Source organism: Sapajus apella, unplaced genomic scaffold (genome assembly GCF_009761245.1).
Source record: "Sapajus apella isolate SASKATOON/1434 unplaced genomic scaffold, GSC_monkey_1.0 scaffold1, whole genome shotgun sequence".
In the NCBI taxonomy this organism is placed as follows: domain Eukaryota; kingdom Metazoa; phylum Chordata; class Mammalia; order Primates; family Cebidae; genus Sapajus; species Sapajus apella.
Window position 1 is genome coordinate 10945886 of NW_022436941.1, and position 22574 is coordinate 10968459.

A 22574-nucleotide genomic window follows, 5' to 3' on the forward strand; every position below is an offset into this window, starting at 1 on the left:
AGCAATTAAATTAAAGGACTTACATAGGAAGGGTCAATCTAGAAAAAAGTGACCTCAATATTAAAACCCATTTATTACAATGAGGGTGAAAAATATTAAAGAGAGAAATTTAAGAACTGTGAAGCTTGAGGTTTTACCCTGCTTGCAATTTAACAAGTTAGCCCATTATGATTTCAGGGCAGAAGACATGAAACTCCTGGGTTAGAGACAAATGACTTTATTATTCACAGCAATAGCAGTAGCCAGGGATTCAGCTTTTCCTGTACTAGATCCCTGAGCCCCATTTCCCACAGGGTGACATGAAGAGAGCCAGGTGACATCAGCACATGCATTGGGCTGTCTTATAGTAAAGAAACCCCAATTTTAGGGAACCTGAAACTTTTATAATGAGAAGCATATTTGTCCTTTGCTCCCAAGACAGATACTATCTTCCAACTATACAAACATCCTTTAGGAGATACTCCAGGACAAAAGTAGACAGTACCTTTGTATGTCAGACATGTAGATATGTGACAAGACTATGAAGAATTGTCTCTCGATGGCAAATTTCACATATTTTATTGAAAACTCTAAGAAATCATGTGAATCATGTACAATATTTTCTCACAAGAAAAATTTTAAGCTGGATTTTGAACGTTTCACAGAATTGTAAAACTTTTAAATTTTTAAACGGAAGAAAAACACAATGAAACTACCACAGTATTTATGCTTTCTGTTTTTCCTTATTCCTAGGGAAAAGGCTGAGAAATATTAGTAAATTTTCTAATTATGATTCGTAAGGCTAAGTACTATGCTCTTTAATAAATCTGCTAAAAAGATACAGGGAAATGGGTGGATCAATGTTTTCTTTGTTAAAATATTTAAGAAAAGCTAAAAGCTAATGACAATATGTTAAAATAATACACATTTTTGTAGGATGTTACCATTTCTAACGATTTCTCTACACTATATCAACAGTGCAATTGTGATTCAGTGTAAATCATTACAGTGTTTCATTGTTACAATATTTGTGTTCAAGTACATGTTCATGAACATGATCAAAGTCTCTATTCTGACTTTTCCATTATCAAAATAAGGTTATAATTACAGCAGAATTTTTCCTATGGATGTCTATAAATCTGAACCAAATTCATAATACATTCTCTAAAAACCTGTTCAACACTATGAGGTTCATTATGTTTGCACATCTCTTGCAGATTACAGAAAATGGGCTAATGCTGCAGCAGGACACCAAAAACCAAAAATAGTTTCTCTTCAGATATAACTAAACTATTATGCTAAGTCAGTATACATTCTGGGTAATTCAATGGCATTGGTGAGGAGAGAGTAGCACCTTAGAGATAGCCCTAACAAACAAGGAAACATTTTTTAAGTATAATGATCTGCTTTTTTCTTTTTCTTTTTATTAGATTACTGGATCCAACTAATTCATTCATATAAAATTATTTATGAAGCCATGTAGCACAAATCAAAATGTTTGTGTAATCAAAACAAGCACCACATTGGATGTTTGGCAGGCAAAAAAGAAAAAATAAATTAATTAATTTGATTAAATTATATGTGATCTGATAATATTTGGTCTCAAAAACATGCTAGTGTGTGTGTTTATAAATAATGTAATTGCAAGGAGCTGTGATCCAGACAGCCTGCTAGAGGTCAACTCTTCTGCTGCAGCTTTTGGGCATAGAAGTCCCTGCACGTTTCACAGCAGCGCTGATACCACCGCATGTCCTGACATAGGTTCTTTTCACGTATCACTCGGCAGTACACTGGCCACTGATCTCCCAGGCACTTGAAGGTCAGAGCAGCTGTGAAATAGAACATAGTGAATTCAATCCATGCAGGTATCATATATGTCATTAGTAAAAACAAACTTCAAGCATTTAAGTGGGGGGAATTTTGTACACTCTCTTTGATTCATTTATATTACCTTTTGGAATTTAAACAATAAAGAAATACACACACATACAGACCTCCTGTGATTCAAAAGTAAAGAATGAATAATGTTTTTACTTATAAATGTTTTTAGGCTTATTAAAGATAGATTTCCCAGGTTCAATGTGTTGTACTTTTAAGCTTCAGTTTTATAGCTTTCATTTAAGCTTCTTTTGAATTTTAGTAGAGAAAATTAAAAAGAAAAATAAATGTGCTCAATATATCTACTTTTATGGGAATGCAAATTAATAAGTATTATTGTGGTTGAAATTACAAAGAAATAGCAAAGAAAAATATGCTCACAGTTATTTCATATTCCTAGTTTCCCCAGATAACAGACACATCTAGGTGAATTATCTGGAGCTGTGATTTCAGGCTTCTATAAAAATCAATGCATGTCATCACAGGAGACTGAGATTTATAGCAACAGCTGAAGTGTTTGAAATGAGAACTTGGTATAGAATATTTATTTGGTCATGTAGACTTGGCCTCCCTTTTAGTAAAAATAATAGTGTGTTCTGGAAGGCACAGTGAAAGTCACTCCTGCTACAATTCTTTCTTTTGCATATGAGAATGAATCATAGTGTAATATAATTATTCTGCTTTTAAAAACTTTAGATTTTTCTAGCCATTGTGCTTCTGTATTTTGGGGCATACCTTCAAGGAATATACATAGAGAAAATGCAATTTTAACAAAATGTTTTCTTTTATTCCATTATTTTCTGCCACATGATATTTCAAGGACTCCAAGTAATTGTTGGAGAAAGAAATTATACTGCTATTGAATAAATAGATTGAGCACATCTGCTCCAGAATTTCTTAACTTTCTGTCTTAATTAGTGTTATTCACCTTGAAGTGATTATTTCTTTGGAATGTTAGTTAATTATTTGGCCCCAAAACGACAATTTTTATATTTTTATAAAGAAACCAAACTTTCCCATTTGATTGAGTCTTATGCCTGGAAAAATAACTATGATAATTTAGCTCCTTACATTTTGGTAAAATTAATTTGTAGATTCAAATTTTTCCTCTGGAGATTATATGCACAGGTTAAAACCAAAGGTATTAAAAATAAATTAACCCACTGACAGGCAGGAGTGCTGTTAAAAGCTACTAATAATCAAAGGTGTAAATGCTAAATCATTCATTAGTATTTTTTATACAAGTGCAGGCCATAACTGCTTAAAATATATAATTGAATTCTCAATTATGGATTCAATTAAATAATAAAAATTGAGGATGTATATGAAGGCATTTCATAAACATCAATATATTCAAAATTACTAGCATTTATTTTTTATTTAGTATTATATTCTCGAAACTTAAAAAGAAAATGGAACTTCTTCTTTAATGGTGTAGATCCATGCACCCATTCTTGAAAGACATTTTTTAGTGTATGTCCTTCTGAAGAATAATTTATACCCAGATTACAAGGAAGACTATTAACCATGGAGGAGTCCAATCTACAATCTCATGTTTCCACAGATATTAACTTAATTGTTAGTTCTGCTGTGGGACTGATCTGAGTCTAAATTTTGATTATAAGAAGACTTTGGGTGGTGTGGCATTATTATTTCCTGGATCTGGCTGATTGGACAACTTTAGGTATCAAAGCAGTTTAAGTTTTTAGGACTTTTTTACCCACCTTACCATTTGGATGAAATCATATTTAAATGGATACAGTTAAGTCTAAACCAAAATAATCAGTATAGGTTTACAATACGCATTTCTATATTTCTCAAAAGCATTTTTTTTTTAAATCTTCTTACCCAGTCTGGGGGATGTTATGGTATTTACATTAATTTTCTCATTGCAGGGTTGAAGGTGGCATGGCCTGTATGCTGCAGGTTTTTCTGAGGAAAAACATTCATTTCCATGTCTTCCTGTGATTTTATGCATGCATTGGATAACACGTGACTGCATTCCTTTGCCACAGGTAATGGAGCACTAGGAAAAATGCAAAGTTTATTAAAGTTCTTTTTTTTTTTTTGCTGTTATTATTTTCTAGGATGTGAGCAACCTTCTCTAAATATTACTGAAAATTAAACATGAGCTGCAACATCCACAGTCAGTGCAAAACATGGGTCAGAAACATTGATGCTCATAAGTCAGGCACAATGCTGTTGAGAACCTCTGGCCAATCTAAGACAGTGTTCTGGGTAATGACAAGGGCATAAGAGTAAAGAAGAATCAAGAAAAGATACAATATGACTTAAAGGGAAAGAGAGTGAATGACACCAGCAATGCTTGAACAGACAACTTTCAAAGGTCTAATACATAGTTTGCAACAAATAATTGATTCATTATTATTTATTCTTTGATGTTCATAAGTTAGCACATGTCCACTGTTAGAGCTGGGTCCTTGTTACAGTCCTTAAATATACTCATCTGCTCTATTTTCTTTGGCCTTAAAATGTTTATAAACAATATCAAGATGCCTTAGCCAGATATGTTATTAAAATAATTGCTTTTTCTTGTTAGATTAGATGATATTAGTATTTTGCTAATAAAAATATTTGATAATATGAATTTCTCAGGTAAAATTCACTTTTTTTCTCTTTTTTATTTTTATTATTTAAACTTTTTTATTTTTATAGACTTAGGGGATGGATATAGAGCAAAATGGTAAAGTTTAGGCTTCTAGTATGCCCATCACCCAAATAGTGAATACTGCACCCAATATGTAAATTTTCAACTCTCTTTGCTTTTGGAGACCCCAGTGTCTGTTATCTCTGTCTCTATGTCCATGTGTACCCATTGTTTAGTTTCCACTTATAAGTGAGAACATGCATATTTGATTTTCTGTTTCTGAGTTATTTCACTTAGGATAATGGCCTACAGCTCCATTCATGTTGCTGCAAAAGACATAATTTCATTCTTTTTTGGGTGCATATGATTCCATGGTATGTGTATATCATATATTTCTCACACACACACACACACACACACACACACACACCCTTGCTTTATCCAACTATCTGTTGGTGGATACTTTGATTCCATAACTTTGCTAATATGAATAATGCTGTGATAAACAAATGAGTGCCTGTGTCTTTTTGATACAATAATTTTGTTTCCTTTGGATAGAACCCAATGGTGGGATTGCTGAGTCAAATGGTAGTTCTATTTTAGGTCTTTGAGAACCCTCCATACTATTTTTTATAGTGGTTGTATTTATTTATATTTTTACCAACAATTGTATAAGTATTCCCTTTTCTCTGCATCCTCACTAACATCTGTTGTTTTTATGTCTTTTTGATAGTAGCCATTCTGACTTTGGTTTTAATTTGCATTTCTTGGATGATTAGTGATGTTGAGTATTTTTTCATGTTTGTGGGCTGCTTGTGTGCTCTTCTGAATAATGTGTATTCATGTTCTTTGCCCCCTTTTTAATGGGGCTATTTGATTTTTGTTTGTTGAGTTGTTTGAGTTTCTTGCAGATTCTGAATATTAGTCCTTGTCAGACGCATAGTTTGCAAATATTTTCTCCCATTCAGTTAGTTTTCTGTACACTCTATTGATTATTTCTTTTGATGTGCAGAAGCTCTTTAAGTAAGTCCCATTTATGTCTTTTTGTTTTTGTTGCATTTGCCTTTGAGGTTTTACTCATAAATTCTTTGCTTATGCCAACATTCAAAAGCATTTTCTTTGGTTTCTTCTAGGATTTTAAGTTTCAGGTCTTATGTTCAAGTGTTTGATCCACCTTGAGTAAATTTTCATGTATGGTGAGAAATAGGGGTCCAATTTCATTGTTCTGCATATGGCTATCAATCTTTTTCCAGCATCATTTATTGAATAGGGTTGTCCTTTCCTCAGTGCATATTTTTGTTGACTCTGTTGAAGATCAGTTGGTTGTAGGTACGTGGTTTTGTTTCTGAGTTCTCTTTTCTGTTCCCTTGATCTGTGTATCTATATTTGTACCAGTACAATGCTATTTTGGTTACCATAGCCTTGTAGTATAAAGTCAGGTACTGTGATGGCTCTAGCTTTCTTCCTTACTTACGATTTATTTGGCTATTCAGGCTATTTTGGGGTTCTATAGGAATTTTAGGATTTTTCTCCTAATTCTGTGAAAAGTGACATTGATAATTTGATAGGAGTTGTGCTGAATCTGTAGATTGCTGTCAGTAGTATGGTCATTTTAATGATATTGATTCTTATAATCCATGAGCATGGGATATTCTTCCTTTTGTTTGTGTCACTTACTTCTTTCATCAGTGTTTTGCAGTTCTCCTTGTAGAGGTCTTTCTCTTTTTAAATGTATTCCTAAGTAATGTGTGTGTGTGTGTGTGTGTGTGTGTGTGTGTGTGTGTGTGTCTATTGTAAATTGGATTGACTTCTTGATTTCATTCTCAGTTTTAATGTTATTGGTGTATAGACATGCTTCTTCATTGATTTTGTATCCTGAAACTTCACTGATGTCATTTGTCAAGTCTAGGAGTCTTTTGAAGGAGTCTTTAGAGTTTTCTAGGTAAATAATCTTGTTATCAGCAAACATAGATAATTTGAACCCTCTTTTTAAAATCTGGATGTTTCATTTTTTTTTCTCTTGCCTGCTTGCTCTGGGTAGGATTTCTATTACTATGTTGAGAAGTGGTGAGTGGGTATCTTTATCTCGTTCCAGTTTTTGGGGAAATGCTTTCAACTTTTTTCCCATTCAGGTTGATGTTGGCTGTGGGTTTGTTATATATGTCTTTTATTAATCAAGTGCACTTTTAGCAGATTTCTTGCATTTCAACTAAATGTTATTTTCATTTGTAAAGTATTTTGCAAAGAATACTTTGCAAAATTATATATTTGATGTATAACAGTCTTTTACCAGGGAAGTCTCTTGGTTTTATACATATATTACTAAATTTGTTTTGTGATACAAATAGGCTGATACTAATTTGAGAAAATACCATTATTTTATGGTATTAAAACCATATGTAAGAGAGAAAATGTATTTGTGTTTCTGAAAATAATAATTTATTTACTAGCCATATGATTTTCTATGTAAGAAGATGTAGCAATATTTTGCTTAAAGGGTTTATTAATACCATTAATAAATCCCATTTAAATAAATTATCTTGGTTTATACTATTCTGATATTTAAAATATTAAAAAAATTTAAAATATTTTCTGATTGTCATCTTTTAAGTATACTGATATACCATTTTTAATACTTTTTTCCTCTGTATTTTCTAAGTCACTATTAGTATTGCATTCTCTTTGCTATCAATTCTTCCATTATGATAATCATTGGGCTCATCTCTTATTTTCATTTGCACAAGAAGCATTCTGCACAAATCCTCATTATCTCAAATCTAATGTACTATTGTTTGATTTGTTTTTAGTCCTCAGCCTGCCAATGAATGTCACATATTAACTGAAAATTCATTCTTTCAAAATTTATCTACATATGTATGCTCTTTGGACAAAAATCTTTGGTTACTGAATTTACCATTGCCTACAATATAAGGCCCAGTATCCCACTACTTTCAGACTGGCATGTATTTACCTGTTTAACTTTAATTCAATCCCACCATATTAAAAATAATTTGTTCTTTTATAAATTAATCATTTCCATACATTTTCTATTTCTACCTCTACAATTGTGCTGAGATTAATACTCCTTTCCTAAATGCCACGCCTTTTTTCAAAACTTTATCTTAGGCTGCGTGTGGTGGCTCACGCCTGTAATTCCAGCACTTTGGGAGGCCAAGGCAGACAGTCACTTGAGGCCAGGAGTTCTAGACCAGCCTGTCCAACATGGCGAAACCCGGTCTCTACTAAAAATAAAAAAAATTAGCTAGATGTTGTGATGCAGGCCTGTAATTCTAGCTACTGGGGAAGATGAGACAGGAGAATTGCTTAAATCCAGGAAGCGGAGGTTGCAGTGAGCCGAGATTGCACCCCTGCACTCCAGCCTGGGTGACAGAGTGAGACTTTGTCTCAAAAACAAAACAAAACAACACAAAAAACACAATCTCAAATCCAGTTTCTCCATGAAAGCTTCCACATTATCCTAAATCCCTATGCATATTTATGCAATATTTATAAATTAAACCTTATATTCATATGTTAAGTCTACACTTCAGAATTACAAGAGAGATTTAAAAAAAATGATGGATTTTAAGACAGAATTTCTTAGTCAATAAATGCACCTGAGATCTGGGAATCTGTATTTTTAATAAAAGCATCTAGGAGATTATGCTGTGCAGTCTGAGTTTGGAAATTACTGGCCAAAAATAAGTGTTCTGTATTTAACAGAGACCCTTTGTATTACTTCTTATCTGTAAGTAGTACCATATAATTCATCTTGATGTTACCTCAGCTGCATGGTAAATTATGTTGGAGTTGTTCCTATGTCATGTTCAATAAAGAAGCCTATATTTCTGGTATAAAAATAGCTTACTGCAGAATAACGGAATTTTATGTGTATGTCATTAACATGAATGTACAGATAACTTAGCTTTCTAGGTTTTATTCTGTATATATTTCCACGAAATATTATCTTTGTATCTGATGAATTCTTAGCTTTCTGCAAATAGCAGATCAAAGAACAACAACAGAGAACAAAACCTGACTTTTTCTCTTAAACTTCTGCAGGATCTGAGTATTTCCAGTTCAGTGTAAGCTTTATTGTAATTTCCAGCTATTATAGGAGGACTGTTTGACATGGTGTTTCTCCTTTAAAAGCCTTAATCTCAATACCACTCTATACAATGAATATAATCATATAAATTAAGACACACTTAGAAGAATATTTTCAGAAATGTCATACAGTTTAGCTAAAACTTTCAAGGGATTAATATTACATAAAACAAAATACTGTTCTAATCTCGATTCCTAAAATTGCTGTAAATCTTGAAAAAAAAATCACAATATTTGGGAAACCAATAGAATAATCGAAGCCTTAGAAAGATGGGCTCACTCTGATGTGATAAAGAAGGTTCTCAATAATATTTCAAAGAGGCCCATCATTAGTCAGAGACTATTCCTGACACTTTCAGTCAATCTTACATAATCAACTGCAAAGGATATGACCAAAATGAAGTAACACATCATTTTTTAGTATTACTGAAAATGACATAAAATAACAATAGACACAAAATAACTCAGAATATATAATCTCAGCAGATAATGGCTGAATAGTGCCTTTAATTAAAAATTTGGGAACTAGAAAAAGATGTTAGTTGCATTTTATAGTCAAATTATGTTTTGTAACTATTTGGGAATAACATGGAAATAAAAATATTGTCTAAGAAATAATGGAAGCCCTATAATTCATTAAACTAAAACAGTATATATTTCTGCTTTTGAAACTAATCACTAATAGATTTGCTTTATTGTTAAAATAAATAAACTTTAGCCTTAGAATCTAATTTCCATTAGAATATTTTAATAATAAAATATCGAGCTCTTACCAGTGTTTACTTTATAAAATATATATTGGTAAAACTTTTATTACAAATGTGTGAAAAATGAATAGTTATTTGAAATAGAACAATTGAAATCCCAAGGTATCTTCTAAACTGTTTATTATTGTTATTATAGAAGACAATATTAAATAATAAAATATCTTCTCAAATAATGTCACTATGATTAAAAACACACAGACAATAAAGATAAAGCCAAAATAATTCTGACCTCAAAATTAGGAGATGTGGCTTCTGATTATTTGCCTCTAGCAAACAATTTACCTGAAACTTATTTTTCCTTTTTGTTAAACAAGGTATTGTAGTAGATCGTAGCTATAGTTTCAGATCTAAATTAGTATGAAAGTAAAATTCCAAATAATTTATTAATAAAAGTTAGTATCATCTAAGTGGTGAAAACTTCTAAGTGGTGAAGCTACATAAGAGTAAAGACTCTAATCTCATTAACTAAGTATCCACTTTGTCAGCTCACAGTTGTGGCAAGTCCTAGCTATCTGCAAATAGATGTCCCGTCTAACAGAGTCTCAAAATTATAGTTTGCTTGAATCTCTCAGAATACTACATCATTTATTGGTTTTCAAATATTTATTGACCACTCATTATGTTCATGGTCCTGTATAGAAAAAAAAAAAAAAAAAAAAAAAACACCAGAGATGATTCTCTATGGATCTGGTATTTTATTCAACAACATTTATTAACAAAACACAATGACATAAAATTGATTGGGTTAGAAGCAGATTACTACCACTATGGAAGCTGGGCAATTTCATCCATATTTAGCCAATTCTTTAATTTTTTAGTTTTCTTCTGAGACGAAGTCTCACTCTTGTCACCCAAACTGGAGTACAATTGTGCAATCTTGGCTCACTGCAACCTCCACCTCCCAGGTTCAAGCGATTCTCCTGCCTCAGCCTCCCAGGTAGCTGGGATTACAGGTGCCTGCCACCACACCTGGCTAATTTTTGTGTTTTTAGTAGAGATGGGGTTTCACCATGTTGGCCAGGCTGGTCTTGAACTCCTGACCTCAGGTGATCCACCCATGTGGGCCTCCCAAAGTGCTGGGATTTCAGGCATGAGCCACCAGTTACACTACAAAGTCACTTTGTTGCTTTCTGATCAAAGGAAATCAATAGTACTGTTATGGGAAAGGGCTCCCAATCCAGACCCCAAGAGATGGGGTTTCTGGACCTCATACAAGAAAGAATTCGGGGTGAGTCCATAGAGTAAAGTGAAGGCAAGAAGGTAAAGGAATAAAGAAGGGCCAATCCATAGGCAGAGCAGTAGCATGAATGGCTCAACTTAGTATACTTATAGTTATTTATTGATTATATGCTTAACAAAATGTGGATTATTCACGAATTTTTGGGAAAGAGGTGGGCAATACCCAGAACTGAGGGTTCTTTGCCTTTTTTGACCACATAGAGTAACTTCCTGATGTTGCCATCGCATTTGTAAACTGTCATGGTGCTGGTGGGAGTGTCTTTTAGCATACTAATGATTATAATTAGAGTATAATGAGCAGTAAGGAGGACCAGAAGTCACTTTCATCACCATTTTGGTTTTGGTGGGTTTTGGCCAGCTTCTTTACTGCAGGCTGTTTTATCAGCAAGGTCTTTGTGACTTGTATCTTGTGCCCATCTCCTGTCTCATCCTGTGACTTAGAATGCCATAACCTCCTGGGAATACAGCCCAGTAGGTCTCAGCCTTATTTTACTCAGCCCCTATTCAAGATGGAGTCTCTCTGATTCCAAAGCCTCTGACAATACTACTTTTGAAAGCTTTTCCTCCACTCAATACTAACAGAAGCTAGCACTTATTTCATGTTTATTATATGCCAGGCACTGTGTTAGAGGTTATATTTATTTTAATATCTCACATGAAGGCCATGAATACTATTATCCCTGTTAAACAGACTAGAGGCTCACATAAATTCACAAAATGCCTGGGCTTTAGAGGCAAGAAGTGCTGAAATTAGTGTTTTAACTTAAAAAATACTGAATTCAGCATTCGAACACTTAAGCACTATTTAATATTCGAAGCTTGCTAATATATCTTTTATGTTAAGACAGAAATATCTGCCTTTTCCACATACTGCCATGTTAGTCTGTTATCCTACTCTACTGTTAAATTAAACAATAATGAATTTTGAAAGCTTTTTTGTTTCGTTTTTGGTATAACTCAGGTTGTATGGTATGAGGTGAACTTTTGCTCTAAGGAAAATTTACATGCGTGATTCATCTTTAGATAGGGTGATCATATAATTTATTATCCATATCTGAACATTTGTGAAAGAAGTTGCTGATAATTTTTCCCAGACTCTAGGGATACTGGGACAGTCCTGGGTAAACTAAAACATCTAGTCACCTTATCTACAGACAACCTACAACATATCATGTGTTAGACAATAAAGACAAATGAACAGACATATGAAATACCTATTATATTCCAGGCCTCCAATATGCTTTTACATAGCATATCTTGGTTATCTTTCTGATAACCCAAACAGCATTACTAATGGAAAGTGTGAGGCATGTATTTCGTTCATTCATTCAACACATATTTACTGAGCCAATGTGCCACTGTCTCGAGACTGAGATGTAATAGTAAGCAAAACAGACAAGAACAGGGGCCCCCAGGAGCTTACATCTTAATGGGTGAGAGGGTAAGAGCAAAAAAATAAAGGAGGAAAGTAAATTATAATTTACATTTTAACAGGTGCTATGGGAAAAATTGAAGCTTGGAGACAAGATGAGAAACGTTTGGGGTAAGGGGTTTTGTAATTCAAATAGGAGAATCAGGGTAGGACTCAAGGAGATGGTACAAAGACGTGCCCCATAAGAGGCGAGACAAACCTCAAATGCAAGTCCTTTGATTCCAGATATAATGTTATTTCCACTATATGCACTGTACAGTTTTATTGTTACATTTCCATGCTATGATATTCCAAAGTGTTTAATAACAAGGGCAAATGAGTAAAGTGGACCTTTAAGTAGGTGTTTCTTCAGGTTCCATGGCATGTTCTCTCTCCCTTCCCTTTCCTTCTCCCTTCTTTCAGTCTCTTTCTAATAAATGCTAAATCTTGCTCTTCACATCTGTATCAAGTAATTTAATGTATATTTGAAAGAAGACACACTATAGTCTTCCACTAAAAGCCAAAATGCTAAAATGTCAACATCAATTTGCCAGCAAATGGGAAAGAAACACAGAGTTTACCAGATAACTTGCCATTGAAATTTCTTTTACAAGGAAAATTTTCTGACTAGAGTAATTAGAAAAGAAGAGTCTTGTATTGTCTGATGGATATTCTGTTCCCCAGTTTAATATTGTCTCAAAGGACCTTTGAAACAACGCACCTCATGAATCAATTCTATGTACAAGTCTTTAATTCTGAATAGGAAACACAATCATGATGTCCCAGTTTTACTAGAGTGAAAAGGAAGCAATCATCTTTAGAGCAAATGTAAACAGCTTAGAAAATTGCTCACAAGAATTTAGGACTTAAGCAAATTTTTGACATAGACAAACAACAAGGCACAAGGAAAATTTATGTTGATAATCCCTTTTCCCCACCAAAAAATAATCTCCAAAGTCTCTAAAAGCAAAATTTGTTCTACTGACTTAGTGATATTCATCAATTAAATCTACCTAAGAAAAGTACAGTCTTCTCTGTACTTGGGTACGCGTGAGATAATTTCACCATGTAAACCAAACATAAAATTTTAAACCCCCAAAGAACTGAATGGACCCCTCCTCTCAGCCAAGAGCATTCCAGAAGTAAATCTGAAAGACAGATTCAGGCCATGAATGGGTGGTAGTGTTATACTGATAGTCAGGCAGACATGAGCAGGGCAGCAGAGGGACTCCCCCTCCCTCACAACCAGGAATGTCAAGTGACCATCAGGTGATGGTCAGAGGTTGTTAACTGTCTCTCTAAAATAATAATTAGTTGCAGCCAGCGCCAGGGGAAGGCACTTTCCTTATAGATTAAAAAAAAACCCTGAAACTGGTGATCAGCAGCTTCCCAATAAGATCTCAGGAATAGGTCAAGTAGGCTCAAGCATGAGCATTATGAGGGAAAAATGATGGCGTTTAACCAGTATATGACCTCCTAGGAACATTAGACTAGTAAGGGAAGAGCACCTTCGGTGAGCATGTATACAACTCCAGTAACCGCACTGCGCATGCTCCCCTCACAAGTGCGAGCCTGCCATTGTGCATGTGGACAACTCACCCCAAAAGAAGAACTGGGGCTAAGGAATGGAAGACCCCAGAAGCATGCCGACAGGAAACTCCAAGTCATAAAGGTCAAACCGCACACTTGTCCTTCAAGTTGCCTGCCTGGTCCTCTTCTAAGTTTACTTTCATCCTTTCATTCCTGCTCTAAAGCTTTTTAATATATTTTTCATACACTAGCTAGAAAGAAATTATTTAGGCAGTTAGTAAGAGAATCCCCGGTAAGATTTTTCTTTTAATGAAAAGTAGCTCCCAAACCATTCTAACAAACAGCAGCCTGTAAAATTGAGCTGAGAGAGAGAGGAGAGAGAGAGAGAGAGAGTGGTGGGGGAGAGAGAGGAAGGGAGAGAGGGAGAGAGGGGGGGAGAGGGGGAGAGAGGGAGGGAAGGGGGGAGACAGAGACAGAGAGAGAGATTCTTTTTTTCTCTTTCTTTTGCCTATTAAACTTCTGCTCTTCTGTGTTTGCATCCTCAATTTCCCTGGTGTCAGATGACAAATCTTGGGTATTTAAGTATTTTACTCCAAAACTTTTCTTGACTTATTTTGACATGGCCATGCAAAGCTTCTCTTGTGGGAAAAAATCTACATTCTGTAAAGAATCCCCTTCCCTTTCTAGGTCTTTTTCCTGATTCAGGAGAGAATTAACTAAGAATCTGGCACCTCTTTGAGTCTGCTAAGAAATATTTACAATCTATTCTCTCTGAAGCCTGCCAAGAAGAGGTTTCATCTGCATAAGAACCTTGGTCTCCACAACCCCTTATCTTAACCCAGACACACTTACTTCTATTGATTCGAGGTCTTTAAAAAATTCTTTTAATCAATTGCCAATCAGAACATCTTTGAGTCCACCTATGACCTGGTAGCCCTCTCCAAGTTGTCCTGCCTTTCAAAGTACATCTTCCATGTGTTGATTGGTGTCTTATGTTTCTCTAAAATGTATAAAACCAAGCAGTAGTCTGACCAAATTGGGTACATGTTCTCAGAATTTCCTGGGGCTGTGTGATGGGCTGTGGTCACTCATATTTGGCTTAGAATAAATATCTTTAAATATTTTACAGTATGATTCTTTTCACTGACAACCATATTTTTTAAAATAATGAAATAAGTCATTCATTGCCATGGACATTAGTGACAATGTCTAAGATTGTATTAAGTTATGTCTATACTGTGGCTAACATGTCAAACACCAAACATGATAAAATAATTCTCAATAGTTTAAACACTTTGGACTCTCGAAGTGATTAGAGAAATGGTTTAGTAAATGAGAAGCTCAGATAGAAATGTTAGCAAATCAACTTGGTAACAAGAAAAAGGCTTAATCTTCTCTTGAAATGAAATATACCTTCTTTTTTTTTTTTTTTTTTTTTGAGATGTAGTCTCACTCTGTCACCCAGGCTGGAGTGCAGTGGCATAATCTGGGTCACTGCAACCTCCACCTCCCAGGCTCAAGTGCTTCTTCTGTCTCGGCCTCCTGAGTAGCTGGGACTACTGGTGCGAGCCACCATGCCTGGCTAATTTTTGTGTTTTTAGTAGCGACAGGGTTTAACCATATTGGCCAGGCTGGTCTCGAACTCCTGACCTCATGATCCACCTGCCTCAGCCTCCCAAAGTGCTGGGATTACAGGCGTGAGCCACTGCCACGCTGCCTGGAATATACCTTCTTAAACCCTATATTCATTTTCAGTCTTTAAAGCTTAATTTTCTGCCATTTCCTACTTTATTACCTACCACTCTTATACCAGGTAATAAGAGCAGACCGACTTTATTTTACCTAAAAATAATCTAAATAAACTAGCTGAAAGGGAAATACTTGGAAGAAGTATAAGCAACATCCAAGTTTGCAGAAGTGTAGAGTAGAAGTTTACTTAACTCAGATGTTTATAATTTTTTCTAAAAATGACCATTGGCGATGTAACAGACAGAGACATGAACTCTTATAAAATTATATTTGCTAAATTAGATGATAGCACTGAGCAGACAGGGTTTGGCATTACCAATAAAGACAGGCTCAGATGCCAAAATGATTTGACAAATTTATAGATTGGCCTAAACACAGATGAATGGAGAAAATGAAAATGTGTAGGAAGTAAAAACACACTCAAAACAATCTTAACAAATTCTTAACTGTGACATTATTGTAGAAACAAAGGGATGAAATGAACTCTGAATAGTTGTGAAGTCCATTTCTTGGACAAAACAAGGTGTGAAATCCTTTCTTCTATCACAAAAGGTGAACACATGAGACACTACTGACAAGTTAAATTACATGAGAAAACTGAACATGGAAATTTCACTGCTGAAATTATATTACTTATGGCATTAATGAAAAATGTTGCTGAGATCTTGGTTTAATCCCTAGAAGAAAATCTAGGCAATACCATTCAGGACTTAGGTCTGGGCAAAGATGAAATCACTAGAAGCAATTGAAACAAAAGCTAAAATTGACAAAGGGGATCTAATTAAACTGAAGAACTTCTGGAATGCACAATAAACTATTTTCAGAATGAACAGGCCACCTACAATAGAAGAAAATGTTTGCAATCTACCTATCTATCAAAAGATCTTAATATCCAGAATTTACAAGGAACTGAAACAAATTTAGAAGACAAAAACAACCCCATCAAAAAGTGAGCAAGGACATGAACAGACACTTCTCAAAAGAAGACATTTTTTATGCATATGAAACATATGTAAAAAAGCTCAACATCACTGATTGTTAGAGAAATGCAAATCAAAACCCACAGTGAGATACCATCTCACACCAGTCAGAATGGTGATTATTAAAAAGTCAAGACACAACAGATATTGATGAGGCTGTGGAGAAATATGAACACTTTTATGCTGTTAGTAGGCATGAAAATTAGTTTAACAGTGTGGAAGAGAGTGTGGTGATTCCTCCAGGATCTAGAACAAGAAATACCATTTGACCCAGCAATCCCATTACTGGGTATATACCCAAAGGAATATCTATCATTCTATTATAAAGATACATGCACATGCATGTTTATTGCAGCATTATTCACAATAGCAAAGACATGGAACCAACCATGCCCATCAATGATAAACTAGATAAAGAAAATGTTTTACATATACGACATGGAATACTATGCAGCCATAAAAAGGAATGAGATCTTGTCCTTTGCAGGGACATGGATAAAGCTGGAAGACATCATCCTCAGCAAACCGACACAGGGAAAGAAAACCAAACACTGCATGTTCTCACTCACAAGTGGGAGCTGAACAATGAAAACACATGGACACAGGGAGGGGAACAACACACACTGGGGCCTGTCACGAGTAGGGGAAGGGAGGGAGACCATCAGGACAAATAGCTAATGCATGCGGGGTTTAATATAGGTGACAGGTTGATAGGTGCAGCAAACTACCATGGCACACATTTACCTATGTAACAAACCTGCATGTTCTACACATGTATACTGGAACTTAAAGTAAAAAAAATTTTCTTTAAAAAAGACCTTGGTTTAACACTGAAAAATAGGTGAATACCTTATAGAAAATGCTCATAGAAATGTCCATTTACCTTGAGATATTTACAGATGTCAAAGCTCTAGTATGTTCAAGAACAGTGAATGTGTACTGTTGAGTATCTGTGGCCTGATGAAATTAAGGTTTTTTCAAGTGTAATCTGATACATTTTAGGAATGGAGGTTAATTAGGTCTAAAATAGCACAACATTATAAAGAAGTTTTTGATGGATCAAATCCTGCACAGAAGATATGAACATACTCTGTTGCTAAATTTTCATTATTTAATATAGAAATGTTCCTTTTATAATATAGTTGAATATGTTTATCAAGATCATCTTCATGTATTTTTTCCCACAGTTTATATGAACACCATTATGCTTGGTAAGTATCCACCAGTGAATGATAGCAAACATGCTTTGAAATATAATGAAATAAATAAAATATGTTTAATTCAAAGGGGCTACACAAGCTCCAATAGTCATCCACATATTTTTTTAAAGTGCCCAAATGAGACAAGAGAATAATCAACCGTGTCAGTGGGTTCTTCAAGGTTTGTACCTAGTACAACTTGAATCTACTTTTATAAAGCATAAAATTATCTTTCTGTCACTGAAAATTCATGAGTCATATGTAGAAATTTATGTGATGGCTCATGGTGTAACCTAGCCATTGTCATGTCTCTGCCAAATTCATCAAAGAATATTGTTGTCTGCTAGTTCAAGAAGTAACGTAGGCACTTCTGAACAACTTAATTTCACTAAACACTTTATAAATGGGATGTTCATAAAAACCTCTTAATTGCCTTCGTGTTTAGAGATCAGACACTCATTCTTTCCATTGATCTCTGATTCTTGTATTGCTTCTGCACTCCATGGGATCTGATATCCACCGGACTGTCCTGCATGCTAATTTTTGATGTCTCACACTGCTGCTATCCAGTGAGCAGCCAACAGTTATGCTGTTTTTCTATACTAAACTTTCATAAACAACTATACTAGAATCTTGACACTGAGTCTTGTAATTCTTTCTTTGTAAAAATAAAGATTTATTTGCTTCTCAAAGTGAATGTGAAAGGAAGAAGTATAAAAATATACTGTCCTAGGCCGGGCATGGTGGCTCACACCTGTAATCCCAGAACTTTGGGAGGCTGAGGTTGGTGGATCACCAGAGGTCAGGAGTTTGAGACCAGCCTGGCCAACATGGTGAAACCCTATCTCGACTAAAATACAAAAATTAGCCAGGAATGGTGGCAGGCGCCTGTAATCCTAGCTACTTGGGAGGCTGAGGCATGAGAATTGCTTCAACCCTGGAGGCAGAGGTTGCAGTGAGCTGAGATGGCGCCATTGCACTCCAGCCTGGGCGACAGAGTGAGACTTCAACTCAAAAAAAAAAAAAATCTATATCTGTCTATGTATATATCCATATATAGGTATCTATCTGTATCTATATCTATATATACATACAGATATATCATCCTAAAATTAAAATGTATGATAAAAGCTCTTACTGTTTGGCACAAAAAAGCTCAAAAGAAAAGAGATAGTTATTTCATTTAATTAATTAATTAATTAATTTCTAAGATGAGTCTCTCTCTGTTGCCCAGGCTGGAGTACAATGGCACAGTCTTGGCTCACTGCAATCTCTACTTTCCAGGTTCAAGCGATTTTTCTGTCTCAGCCTTCCAAGTAGCTGGGATTTCAGGTGTGGCCACCACACCCAGCTAATTTTTGTATTTTTAGTATAGACGGAGACCTCACCATATTGGCCAGGCTGGTCTTGAACTCCTGACCTCAAGTGATCCGCCTGCCTTGGCCTCCAAAGTGCTGGGATTGTAGGCATGAGACACTGCACCCAGCTGATAAATATTTTAGTGTTAGAATAAAATATTTCTTGAATGGTCTGTTTGATATTTCACTTTAATTATATCATTTTGAAAGTATGCACTAATTACTAACTCTACTTATTTGACTAATAACTGTTGTTATAGGAAATGTTCCACATTTGCCCATGAAGTTATAATTTGAAATAATATGTGATTTTGAGCACGGGGCTAAATAAAATACTTCTACATCTAGTCTTACATATAGAGAATCTAAGGTAAAATGCCAAAGTTTAAAATTATTGACTAAATGTTACTTTCTACCTTTTATGTCAGGACTTCAGAAAAGTCATATAAGTACTGCTTCAGTACTAGCTAGTCATTTGTCACTCTGAATATTTACCTAGATTTGGGGACCATATAGGAGATTATTTGTAGATTTAGATTACATAATCTAGTTTGTCAGTGAGTTTATGGAACTATTAATCTGTTCATGTTAAACACAATCCTAAAGAAACTATAAAACTCTTCAAGGTGCAAATCCTATAAAATGTCATGTTAAATATGTTACCAAAGAGGCAGAAAACATAACAGTAAAAATATCACTCTAAGGTGTTTATTTAAATTTTTGTTAGATTAAAAAACTCAACTAACAGCAGTCTATTTTTAAATCCTTAAAGAAAAAAAAAAACACTTCAGTGTATTTAGGGGTTAAAAATCATAATTCTCACACTTGGCCAGGACAGAGATTACCCAAGATTCCTTACTTCTACACTATGCCAAAGATATATATTTTGGAGAGAATGTGTATTCTCCAGGCCAACAGCTAAGGAAGGCTCTGTAATGCTTTGCTCATTTCCAGCTGGCCTCTGTAAGAAATAGGAATTCCTAAATTAAGGGAAAATTGTCACTGGCAGAGCACAAATGTTTTTTCCTCAACCAATATAATAGACAATCTTACAGAACCTGATATAATCTATAATGATAAATGCCAATCTGTAACAAGGTTAACAGCATTGACTTGGGTAATTTGTCTTTGGGAATAATGGATTATTCCAAAGTGGTTTAACAAGAGTGAAGTAGCATTCACAGTGGAGAGAGGACCTCATAAGGAAACTAAAGGATGACTTCTACTGGAAATTATTAGCGCTGCATTCCTATTCATTTATGTATATGTTTGGCAGCTCCATCTTTCAACTTTTTAATAAAGTGAGTGTGAAACAAGCATACTAAAGAACAAAAGTTAGGTTTGTTTTTAAAGATTTGCTATTCGTTTTGGTCTGTGTTTCAGTGTCTTTTTAAAGCAATTTGTCTGCCTTATTTAACACATAGATATTTGGAATTGAATTCACTCCTATAGGTCAGGCATTTCAGGGTTTTCTTGTGTGTGTGTGTGTGTGTGTGTGTGTGTGTGTGTGTATCTGTTTAATTAATTTAGTTTTTTTTGGGATCTAACATTCAAACTCTTCTTGCCTGTTTAACGAAAATGTTATATAGTTATAGCAAATCAAGGAAATGTGTGTGACAAAATCAAACAGATTGCTTATGAATGATTTAGAGAGAACCCAATATGTTGCGAAAGGATTGTCAAAATAACAAAATATGTTTTATATCAACGTGTACACTGATCACCACAACAATGGAAGAAAAAAATGATGTTTGCATTAAGAAGTAATTAATAGACACAAAGTCTTGAGCACACTTGCAATTCTGTCAGAGCTCAGACCAGAAATCACTTTGCTGAAGTGAAGGAAATGTATCAAGACATTTCTATTTTATTACTGTCATTCCACTGAAACATCTTCCCACCAGAGAGAACTTTTTGGAAGGACAATCATTAAATTCCCTTTTCAAATAAAATACTTTCCAGGTCTAGTCCAATAATTGTATGTCAAAAATGGATCAGATGCCTCTGTGGCCATGTGAGGAGAAATGTGTGTTTTTTTGTTCTCTTTTGTTTAAATAAGTATAGTCTTGATTTAAAATAGCACAGATAGCATTATATAGCTATATTTAACTTATTCCAACTTAGAATAAACTATGTGTTTGCCATTTCCCTGAGAAAATTCTTAAGTGAGCTTTGCTTCTCTCCACCACTTCTTTTTTAAGGTAGATAACTGCCATCTAACCTGATGGTAGGTATTCCAGGCAAATGGATTCAAGAGGACGCAAAAGAAGTCTGCCTGTTTCCTTGAAACTCAACTTTAAAAACATTTTTATTGTCTCAAGTATTTTGATATTAAAGGGTAAATTTACTTAAAAACATATTTTCACATAGTTTGAGGTATGATTTAGGAAAAGGTAAAGAGAGTTATATGACTACATAAAACTATGTTGATTAGTTTAACTTTTATGGAAAATAGCAGTGAATAAATATTTTGTAAATATATGAAATCTTAGTTATCAAATTAGAAAAAAATCCATAAATACCTACACATTTAAAAAAATAATTTAAAATTTTAAAAATACAATGCTTAAATGTATCATACTTTTTTCTTTTGCTGACACATATAGTACAATATTCTGGTTGCTGAGAGATTTTTGAGAAATGTAAAGGAGTTAAGATTTTATTAATAAAATGGCAATAGTGTAAGACAATAATTGTGAAAAACTAATGTAATCAATAAGTGCCAAGGAGCTCTGAGGCTATCATTTACTGGCAAAGCCCTTTGAGAAACTAGATACTTCAGCTGGTCTTTGAGGACTTGGATAGTTGGAAGAAACACATTGCAGACACAGAAAACTGTATAAACAAAGACATAGAGACTGTAGAAGTAACAACTACTCAGGCCTGAGCTTAGTGGAAACACCTGAGTTAATGAAGATGATGAGAAAATTCTGGAGAGGTAGGTGAGGTTACAATGCAGAAGGCTTTGAGGCACAGTATCTGGTAGTTGATGTAATCAGTGGGAATCTCTGGAAGTACTTAAGAGTATAGGAAAGAACGAGAAACCATCTCTTGTGACTGGATGGAGCTTCAGGAGGAGGAGTATGCAGGTAAGAAAACTGTTACTCTATTTCTGGTGAAATATAGGAAAGGGTTGTGGTATTATATTGGGGATTACGAGCAACTGAGACAAAGCCCTACTTGTGTCTAGAGGAAGAAGTGTCAAGGATAGCTTTTCGCCTGGGTAGGTGGGGAGATGATTTTGAAATTTTTTGAAAAAATGGAAACTGAAAGTGGGCTATTGTCTTGAGAAAATAAGATCAGAAATTTTGGTTTAAATATATATATTTTAAAAATCAGGGCTGGGCATGGTGGCTCATGACTGTAATCCCAGCACTTTGGGAGGCCAAGGCAGGCAGATGGCTTGAGCCTAGGAGTTTGAGACCAGCCTGAGAAACACAGCAAAACTTTAGCTCTACAAAAATACAAAAATCAGCTGGGTGTGGTGGTGTACGCTACTCAGGAGGCTGAGGTGAAAGGATTGCTTGAGCCCAGAAGGCAGAGGCTGCAGTGAGCTGAGATTGCACCACTGCACTCCAGCCTGGGCAACAGAATGAGACCCTGTATCAGGAAAATAAATACAAATAAAAATTAAAAAAAAATGAGGAGTTATTGGGATACCAAAGGCAGTTTCCTAGGGCAGCTGAAGTTTGAGTTGAGACCAAAGATATAGTACCCTCAACTCCCTCTGATTCAGTCCCCATCACAGGGAATATTTTCAAAAATACTT

The 22574-nt window shown here is 34.8% G+C and overlaps 1 protein-coding gene across 2 annotated transcripts in view; it reads right to left on the minus strand.

The window, feature by feature from the left end:
* Positions 1-543: 543 nt before the first annotated feature.
* ADAMTS19 (ADAM metallopeptidase with thrombospondin type 1 motif 19) overlaps positions 544-22574 on the minus strand; it is a 242712-nt gene continuing 220681 nt past the window's right edge. For both annotated transcript variants that reach the window (XM_032261509.1, XM_032261570.1), the window contains exons 22-23: positions 3706-3883; positions 544-1808 (exon numbers count right to left, since the gene is read on the minus strand). In XM_032261509.1, the coding sequence (XP_032117400.1) occupies positions 1657-1808; positions 3706-3883 (330 nt within the window). In that variant the 3' untranslated portion in view covers positions 544-1656. The remainder of the gene's footprint in view (positions 1809-3705; positions 3884-22574) is intronic.